Here is a 10,182-nt window from a genome sequence, read left to right as displayed (position 1 = left end):
CCACGTGATGGCTAGGTTATAACATGGAACATGAGTCAGGAACGTTTTGACGGGGTAGCATGGAGGTCCAAGAGATGAGCTCTAAGTGAGGAAACTCACTGCACGAGAGGTGGAAATCTGGCGCAGATGCACCTCAGTTCCGACAGAGCTTGGCTTGTTTCTGTGGCTAGGTTGTGCCGACTCGTCCTTCCCTCTAAGCTTCACCGTCTTCTGTAGAGAAATCCCAGGGCTCCCCTTCCTACTCCAGAGCCTAGTTGGAAGCTCCTTCTATATGCTCATATGATCCTCCCCCCCCCAATATATCTGCTTCCAGTTTGGGTATGGATGCACTGAAATCACTTATTTGTCCCCTCCACCAGCTAAAAGTTCTTAGAGGGCACAAACTCTGTCTGCTTCACCGATCTCATCTTCTCTGTCCCAACTGTTGCTCAGCGCCCTGAGGCTCTCCTTATCTCTGGGTCTCTGTCTTATCTGTCCTCTTTCTACTAACAATGTGTACAGCCTAACTTTGTGCCCAGTACCACACAGGAGTCTAGCCTCCCAGCCAGTGGGCACAGTACTGCTTGGGTCCTTCCCTAGTTAAGATAAGACACCTCGGCCAAGGCAACTTATAAGAGAGTTTATTTTCAGATTATGATTTCAGAGGTTTAGAGTCCTTTGGGGCAGGGAGCATATCAGTGAGCATGGCGCTGGAGCGCTGGCTGAGAGTTTACGTCTTGATCCACAAGCAAAAATGAGGCAGAGAAAGAGGGAGGGAGCTAACTGGGAATGGTATGGGGTTTTGAAACCCTAAAGCCCACCCCTAAGTGACACACCTCCTAATCCTTCCCAGATAGTTCCACCAACTGGCGATCAAGTGTTCAAACATATGAGCCTCCAGGGAGCATTTCCATTCAGACCACCACGGATGGGATCCAGATATTATGGTCCAGAATTCATGTCCCAAGGAATTATCACTCTCATTCTTGTTCTCACTCTCTCCTCCCCTCCCTCCCTTTTTTCTTCTCTGTGTCTGTGTGGTTCTAGGGATTACACTCAGGCCCTTTTAGCAATGCTAGACAAGTGCTCACCACTGAGCTATAGTCCCTCCCACCCCACCTTCCCACCTTATTTTTTTTTTTTTAAACTGGCTGGTGGTGGTGCACACCTTTAATCCCAGCACTCAGGAGGCAGAGGCAGGCAGATCTCTGAGTTTGAGGTCAGCCTGGTCTACACAGCGAGTTCCAGGACAGCCAGAGCTACATAGAGAAACTTTGTCTTGACAAAAACCAAACCAAACCAAACCCAATTTTTTTTTTTTATTGTGATATAAGTTGTCACTAAATTGTCCCGGATGGTCTTGAACTCCTGATCCTCATATCTCAGTCTCCAGAGTAGCTGAGATAAGGCCTGTACCACCAACCCTGACCTTACCTCGGACTTTACAGGACATCTGGCTAGGCTGTATGAAAGCACAAACGGTACACCTCCATGATATTTTAAAGGAAGTTGGTCAAAGTTGGGAAGTTTTAGGGGTGAAAGGGCTGCCTGGGAGAGTGGGGGGAGATAAAGATAAAGTGAGAACTACAATCTAAACTTTTTAAATTCAAGGGTTCGACAGGAAACAGCTGGGTGAGAGCGGCCTGAGGATCTCTGGACAGGTGTGAGACCTAGGATGCAGGCGGCCAAGATTGAGGGGAGCACAGCTGCCAGTTCTGAGCAACCCAGAAAAGCAAGGTCAGGCACATGTACTCAAGGACATGTCAAGACACTCAAAACATCAAAGAACCCTTGTTTCATAAGGTGTCCCTCCCTGGGTTCGAAGACTTGCCTCAGAGCAGAAACACAGAGCGAACCGGCAGAGGATTCTTAGCGCCTGAGCCTGCTGCGGCGCCTCAATCCCGGAACTACAACTCTCATTCTGCACCGCGCAGCTCGAGCTTAAACCCAGGACGAACTACAATCCCCAGAATGCTTTGGGAGAGAGGAGCGGGGCTACGTCTGCGTCGAGGGGCCGTTAAATTTGAAATTTGGCGGCTTGGGCGTAATGGAGCGTGAGGTGGCGGCTTTGAGAAGGAGTCGGGAGCACGGGGTTCAAAGCTAGCTGAAGGGTGAGGAGGGAAGCCCAGAAAGCCTGCACCCCGAGGAAAAAGGTCTGCGGACGGGCCAGAGCAAGCACCGGGAATGCAGGATGGCGGCGGCGAGGAAGGAAGGGCTTGTGGCGAGGTGAGGACCGGAGAGTCAAGGTGCTGCAGCTGGGTGCTTGGCGGTGAGGGGAGGATCGCGAGGTGAGCAGGCTCTCCCAAGCTCCCTTCCGGACGACCTGGAGCCGTGGGACCAAACTGGGAGTGTTTGGAGTTTGCCTTGTGATCTGGGTTTGCAACTCAGCCCAGTCGTTTTTTTCTTTGACCTTGAAATGTCTTTTGTGGGGGTCATGCATATATTAATACTGTTTTCTGGAGTTATGGGGAGAATTCGACTTATTTGTAAGTTAACTGCTTACAGCTAATAGGTGTTCTCCTTTGGCTAGTAGCACAGGGGTCTAAAAGGCAGAACATTTGCTCCTTTTCCTCATCTATAAGAAGAGAGAGCAGTTTTTCAAGTTTCGAATTTAGTATGCATTTTAATTGTGGAATCCATAATATCTGGGTCATTGTCACGTCATAAGCTTTTATTCATGCCACAGAATTTATTGACCACCATTTGAGCACTGAAGTGGACAATGAAAGACACAAAATCCCAACCCTTGTGAAGCTTAAGTTGGAGGAATGAAGGTGGAGAAACAATAAGACACATTTGAAATCAGATAGTAATCAGTAGTAAAGTATAAAGCAAGAGATGACAGGAAGCATTGGAGGTGGAATTTGTGCAAGTTTCAGAAAGATTAGGAGCTGAGGGTGTAACTCAGGTAGGGCGCTTGTCCAAGAAACTTGCACGCAGGGCCTTGCATTCTTTACCTGGCACTGAGCTGGAAGAAAGATTTGAACAGAGTCCTCACTGATGGTATTTGGATCAAAACTAGAAGTAACTAGTCACGGGCAGGTGGGATGATTGTTGGCAGGACTGAGGGCCTCTGTTTGGTCTCTAGGACCGCCACATGGTGAAGGAGAGAACCAACTCTCAAAAGTTGTCCTCTGGTTTCCACACACTTTAAAAAGAAAAGAGCGAGTTGTGTACATCTCACAGAAACTTAGGAGTGGAAGCTGCTGCTGGCATGGTCATTGTCACTAGAGCACCATGAACCCTGAGAGTAGAAGGGACAGAGGTGAGGATGGGGCTGATGGGGCTGGAGAGGTGGCTCAGCCATGAAAGGCTAGGCTCACAACCAAAATGTTGAGGTGAGTGTGCAAGCAGAGTAACTTATATAATGATTTAACCTAGGCAAGAGGAAGGGTAGATTTCTGGTATGTTTTGTTTTCCTTTTGTCTTTTTTTTTTTTTTTTTTCGCTAAAGGCATGTACTACCATGCCTGGCTTCTATTTGTCTGTTTTAAATTGAAACTTGGAACATGACATAATAGTCTGACTGACACTAATTTTGAATTAAGCCAGCTTGTCCTGTGTTGGACACAAAACTGCTAGTTTTTTGTTTTTTGTTTTTTTAATCTGCTTTGCTAAACTTATGACGCTTTTAAAAATTATTTTTCCTGCCTTTAACTTTATTCGTTTAATACTGTCAACAACACCCTTGCCAAATTCTTCTCTCTTCTGTTGATCATAATAAACTTGGAAAGCAAGTGATAGGCTCAGAAGCTTAAGAGAATAATAATGGGCCGAAGGCTTTAAACCAGCACTGGCCTACAGAGTGAGTCCCAGGACCGCTAGGGCTATTGCACAGAGAAACCCTATCTCTAAGAACTGAGAGAGAGAGAGAGAAATGCTATCAGGTAACCCAAAGATCACAAAAATTCACCCATCTGAAAATGGTCACAGTGTAGTGCAGTAACAGTGGTACTGTTTCCGTTTCCTTCTTCACAGTGAAGCCGTGTCCCAAGAGGGAGATGAGTGGGAGCTGAGTAAAGAAAACGTACAGCCCTTACGGCATGGACGGATCATGTCCACACTTCAGGGGGCTTTGGCACAGCAGGAATCGGCCTGTAACACTGCTCTGCAGCAACAGAAACGGTACGTAATAGAATGGTTTGGGTTCCGTTTGTTAGCCCCAGCTGTGGTAGGGATCATGGGTGCGAAGCCACAGAAGGGCCTAAGGCTCTGATTCTCAACCTTCCTAATGCTGCTACCCTTTAATGCAGCTCCTGCTGTTATGGTAAACCCAACTGCTACTTTGTTGCTACTTCTGTAATTTTGTGACTGTTGTGAATCTGAGGTGGGGATATCTCATAGGCACCTTCCCCCTCCCCCTCTTTTCCCTGGCTCCCCCATGAAAGGATCCTTCAACCCCCAAAGGAATTGCCGCCCACAGGTAGAGAACCGCTGTCCTAAGGAATGCTCTTCCATGGTAGTATGGGAATCTGTTCTCCCAGTTTTCTGACTTGCATGCTTTTTAATTGCATGAGATAGTGTTTATTGTACATTTCGGGCTGAAATGTAAAACGTAACCATACTCATTGAATTAGATTGCTGTAGAATCTAATTCTAATAGCCCTCTGTTTATTAAATTCTAGAGGGCTTTTCTATGACCCAGCTAGCCCCTGAGAAATTGAGACAGAGACCTATTAGTTTATTTAAACAAGGCTGAAACACAATAACTGGGCAGGTATGATTTACATTTTTTTAAGCTAGTCTGGCTACCTCCCAGCTGCATTCCCCAAGTTATTTGCCAATAACTCATCCTGTTTAGGCTGGATCTGTCTCCATCTTTTTCTCCTTCCTCCTTCTCCAGCTTCTCCTGGCCTTGTGGTCCCTACCTGAAACCCCCAAGGCCTGGAACTGAAGCTCCTTCTGCCTCTAGTCTGCCCAGTAACTGGCTGTCAGCAACTTAATTAACTAATCAAAGATCAGGGAGCAAAGTTTACACATCACTTGGTGTAAATGAGAATGTACTCATCTGGACTGCAACCAGATTTGGGGGACCAGTAGTTAGTATTTGAATGCACAGCAGTACCAGACCAACATACAACATGAGATCTTTGAAAACTATTTTTTTATGATTTTGCTTTAGTAATCAGTTCTTGTTTTTGTGTTTTGAGACAGTGTCTCTCCATCGCTGTGGGTGGCCTAGAACTCATTATGTGGTCCTAGGCTGGCCTCGAACTCACAGAGATCTGCCCGCCTTTGCTTCCCAAATTCTGGGATTACAGCATGTGCCACTGTGCTAGGTGGCATTTTATTCTTAATTCCTGTTCCTGGTGCCTGCAGTTTGATCCTGTACTGGTATCCCTGCTTGTGTTGAGTTGTCCTTGATGTTGGCTCCCTGCTGTGTTCCATCCCAGTCTCAGCTCTCAGCTGTGCTTTTACAGCTACCATTGACAGCTCTTTCCTTCTCATTGTCTGTTACTGTAACACGTAGACGGTCCCAGGCTTGAGAAGACTCGGCTCATGTTTTTACGTCTCTGAGTGAGGAAACTATATTCGTTTGATAGAAATCACGCCTTGAAAGTTGATCTTTTCAAGGATGAGGGCTATGCAGGAGGACTGCCTTAATGCTGGGCAGCTGCAGAGAGCTGCTGTCTCTAGTGATGCTGAAGCTGAGACTGAGCAGTGTGCAGTATGCTGTGTCGCTAAGCTGCCGTGCCCGGCAGGATAGATGTTAGTGCTTTTTTCCACATAGGCTGTTTTCATCTGTGACAGGCTTATCTGGATGTCATTCTACTGTCAGAAATCTCTTCTCTCCTAAATAACCTTTCTTTTTCTACTTCTCCAGTTTGGTTAATGCTACAAAAACTCACCTGAATGACTCCTATTCATTGCTCTCTCACTTTCTTGTAAAATAAGGTATTTACTTTCAGTTATGTGTATGTGTGTGAGTATGTGTATGTTAGTGTGAGTACAAGTTCCCAAGTTGGTCAGAAAGGGGTTTGAGCCTCCCAGAGCTGGAGCTACAGGCTGATGTGATCTGCCTAGCATGAGTGCCCTCTGCAAGAACAGTATGTCCTCTGAACCCGTGATTCATCTCTCCAGCCCTCTCATCCTTTCTGGCACTGGCCCTAGGGCCTCCGGAATACTAAGCATGCATTTATCACTGAGCCATTGCCGCAACGCTGGAAATTTCTTTTGAGTGTAATTTAGATACGGTGAGTGCTCGGATTTTTAAGTGTGCGGTTAAAGCCAAGTATCTCGTCCTGACTCCTTACCATAGGAGGCTCTCCCTTCTCCTTCTCAGTCCTTCTCCCCTCTCCATGAAGCACCTGCTAATTAGATTCCTGTCAAATTAAGTCACTTTGGAGCTTGGCTGTTTGTTTGTACAGATTGTCTTAACCTATAGCCTAGGCTGCTCTCAACTTGGGCTCTACCTCCCAGATGATGGATTGCAGGTGTATGTCAGCGTGCCCAGCTTGTCGTAGAATTTTATCTACATATGGATCATATGAATCATATGGATCCTTCATTCAGCGGAGTTTTGAGCACTTTTCATGTTGCATGAAAGCAGTTGGTCCCTTTTTACAGCTGAGTAAGTACTCTGTTTACCATTCACCAGTTATTGGATGTGTTGGTTCGTTGTTTTGTGCTTTGTAAATCAAGCCAGTGTGGATATTTGACAAGGCTTTTTGTGGACAATAATCCCTACCACCACCCTTGGAATGGGATTGTTGGGTCAGAGGGTAGCTTAAACCCAGGGCCGTAAGGGCAGATGATCTACTAAAAAACTTCCTTTTTTCTCCCCATCCCATTTTCACCTCTTATACCTTCACTGTCTCTTCTTGGCAAGTACCATGCCTGCTTTGTATTGTTGATTGTTTTGTTTTTTTCACTTGCATACTTTGCCTTTTTCATTCGGAATATAATTCTTTTGTGTCAGAATCTGTTTTGTTTATCTACTGTGTGTGTGTGTTTGACGGGACTCCCCCAAATATCCTAGGCTGCCCTTGAACTCACTATGGTAGCCCGGACTGGCCTTGAACTTGCAGCAGTCCAGTCTCAGTCCCCATCATGCAACAATTACGGACATGTGCCACTTTGTCTGGCTATTTTGTTGTTAAATTTTAAAGGGTTTTGGGTTTTTGAATTTTCAAGACAGTGTTTGTTTTTCTGTGTAGCCCTGGCACTTTCATATGTGTATATAATTATTTTGGTAATTTTTACATCCTCCCCCTTTACCCTCTTATCTCTCTTCTGCCTCCTGCTGAATTCCTCTTTTTATTCCCAACAAAAAAACATTCCTATTTTCATGTCTCTTTTTGTCTTGTGTTGTAGGGGTTTTTTTTTGGTGCATATGTTTGACCCACTGAATTCCGGTTGAATTTGGGTTGCTTGTGTGAATCATGGGATACTGGGTCACAGGTAACTAATAGTGACTATACCCTGAAAAAAATGACTCCACCCTCCAGGAGCCATTAACTGCTAGGAACCCCTCAAGGAAGGGCGGGGTCTCATGGCACCTTCCCCATCCATGGCTGAACGTCACCGGACCTCATTTTGATCCTACATTGCATTTATTTATATACTTATTGTATGTGTAGAGGTCAGGGGACAGCTTGTAGGAATCTGTAGTGTGGTTTATTTTGTGTGCATGGCCTCTAAAGGACCCTATGCCCTTCAGTGTCAATTGCTTCTTGGACTTCTAGGAACCAGAGAGGATCTAAAAAGCCATCAGAGGCTGAGAGCTAGGAGAGTAGGATTGAGAAGTAGACAGGAGGAGGGTACTGGCCTTCCTGCTCCGATGGAAGGGTATCCTGGGACTCAGAAGCCCAGGCCTCACACAGTGCTGAGGAGAAGGTATGCTCAATGAAAGTGTCACAGCTCTGAGGAAAGGAATCCTAGGACCTGGGAGCCCAGGGACCACACAACTCTGAGAGGAGGCCCCCTCAGCAGAGGCATTGCAGCCTCCAGCCGAGCTCAGGAGGTTAGGCACCTCAGCCCCACTCTACTTCTCTTCGTTGCTTTTCTTCTTTGACGCTTCTGATGAGAGCGTCACACCAGACAGCAAATCTCTTAAAGGAGATTTATTGGAGGGATGAATCCAGAAGAGGAGGTACAAATTCAGGAGTGGCTGCCTCTGCTCCCAGGAAAAGGCAGCAGGGAACTGGGCATGGGTGGGTGGGATTCTAAGTCTAAGCTTGGGGAGATTAGGGATTGGTGGGCTTTCCTGTTCAGGGATTGGTGGGTTTTTGTAGTGACACCAGTATTTATGCCCAGAACTGCTAGAAAGAGTATGAACTTAATTGCTGTATATTATGCCATGTCACTATAAACCCAGTGATGGGACTGGCAAGGGCTCTTCACCAGGTACCACTCCTAGTTTTGGAAAAAGAAACCAGATATGAGGGCCTTTGAGGAACTTTGGACCACTTCTATACCTAAGGGTTGAGGGAGTGGGGTGTGTATTCTCTTTATTTTCGTTGTGCCTGGTGGGTGGCTGTGGTGAATGCTACAGTAAAGTTTACTAATGACCCCTGTCTCCCATCTGGGGTGCCATGGGTCTTTAATGGGAATGTAAAAGATTCCCAGTTCTGCCTAAAAGGTAGAATGTCTTGCTGAATATGCATCATGTCTTCTACAGGATCACCAAGGACAGCCTGTGTGTCTGGCCAACACTGACAGTAATCTCTAATTTGATCATAGAGAAAGCAAGAGTAGGGGCAGGTATTTTAGAAGTCGATTTAAGTGTAACAGGGACACACATCTCCTTTTTGCAACCTGCTGGTGAGCTGTCCCACCATGCAAGTGGCCTGCTTGAAGCGTTAAGTATAGGTTTCCCAAACCTCTGAAATCTTAACGTAACAATAGCATCTTAAGTATAGGTTTTCCAAACCTCTGAAATCTTAATGTAACAATAGCATCCAGGGCGAAAGAAATCTGAAACATTTTTCATCACCTTAAGTCACTTTCTTATGCCTTCAGAACTTAGTAAGCTTTCATAGTCTCGGGCCTTTATACACTTTCTTGGACCCTCATAACTTACTTAAGGCTTTCAGAGGGTCTAGCTGTCAAAAGAGTAGGATCAGAGAAAACAGTTGGTGCAGGAGAAAGAAGAGAGACTAGGGATCGAGAGAAAAAAAAAGAGATTGAGCAGAGTGAAAATAAAAGAGTTGAAAGTGAATTGGACCAGCAGAGTGAAAAGACAGTTGGTGACAGTTGAACCAGGAAAAGCTGAGCTGAGTCAGAGAAGTTATTGTTAAGAGACAGAAGAACCCACAAAGTAACAAAGTAGACAAGAGAAAAGAATAATGAAAAAAAAAAGACATTAAGTGAAAGGACAGGAGTCTGTTCTCTCTTACTATATGGTTCTAGAGATCCAACTCACGTCCTCAGGCGTGGCAGTGAGTCCCTTATCCACTAAGCCATCTCTCTAGCTAATGGGCCCTTTCTCGTTCAGGTCTTGTGCAGGTAGCCAGCTGCTGTGAGTTGGTGATTGCTGTTACAGTTTTTATAAAATGTTTCATTTCTCTGTTTCTTTCTAACCTGCCTATTACACAAGTAATTGAGACTCTGTTTTATTATTTTAACAAGCTTCACAGCACAAAAACTAACCAGTTATTATACTATTCTTAAACCTCTAAGCTGATTTTGTTTCCTCCCAGTGACTTCCTCCCAAGATACTTCTAGTCTTTCCTGCTTTAGCTCCTCCTGATATATCCTGGACCTCTGCTAGCTCTAACTCTCCTGCTTCCTCCTCTAACTCCTCCTTCCCTGGCTGGCAGGAAGTCCAGCCCTGTTCTCTTTCCTGTTTAGCAATTGGCTGTAAGCTGTTTTATTGGCATACCAGGGGACGACTGGAGAACGGTGTATACAACACTGAGCTAGGGGATTCTCAGAACAAGGATTAAAACCAGATGTGGGGGTTGGGGTACAGAAATGAGAATTTGAATTACACAGTAACCTTATGTCTACTGGTGCCACAGCCCTGTTCTGTCCAGGGAACTTGATTGTATGATGCTGTTCTCCATCCACCTCTTAAAATCTTTCTGCACTCTTTGTGATGCTCCCTGAGCTTTGGAGGGGATGATACAGAAGCTATGTACCTGACAGTCTCTGCCTTTACCGTCCCACTACAAAAATAAGCTTCTTTAACTAAGCTGATATGCATTCCCTTTTCTGACCGCCATGGGCACCTACACGCACATACCCACACAGACGAGCATTA

The 10,182-nt window shown here is 45.6% G+C and overlaps 1 protein-coding gene across 3 annotated transcripts in view; it reads left to right on the top strand.

Annotated features, from left to right (window-relative positions):
* Positions 1-2,007: 2,007 nt before the first annotated feature.
* The window catches only part of Bub1b (BUB1 mitotic checkpoint serine/threonine kinase B), a 47,686-nt gene continuing 39,511 nt past the window's right edge, over positions 2,008-10,182 (top strand). For 2 of the 3 annotated variants that reach the window (XM_060371452.1, XM_060371451.1), the window contains exons 1-2: positions 2,008-2,205; positions 3,957-4,103. In XM_060371452.1, coding sequence (XP_060227435.1) covers positions 2,171-2,205; positions 3,957-4,103 — 182 coding nt within the window. In that variant the 5' untranslated portion in view covers positions 2,008-2,170. Of the gene's footprint in view, positions 2,206-3,956; positions 4,104-6,484; positions 6,550-10,182 lie in introns of those variants that run through there. The other variant, XM_060371453.1, reaches the window with a different exon arrangement.

The sequence above is a fragment of the Meriones unguiculatus genome, chromosome 18 (assembly GCF_030254825.1).
Source record: "Meriones unguiculatus strain TT.TT164.6M chromosome 18, Bangor_MerUng_6.1, whole genome shotgun sequence".
Taxonomy (NCBI): Eukaryota; Metazoa; Chordata; class Mammalia; order Rodentia; family Muridae; genus Meriones; species Meriones unguiculatus.
Note: the sequence above shows the minus strand (reverse complement) of the source record. Positions and strands in the feature narration are given on the sequence as shown.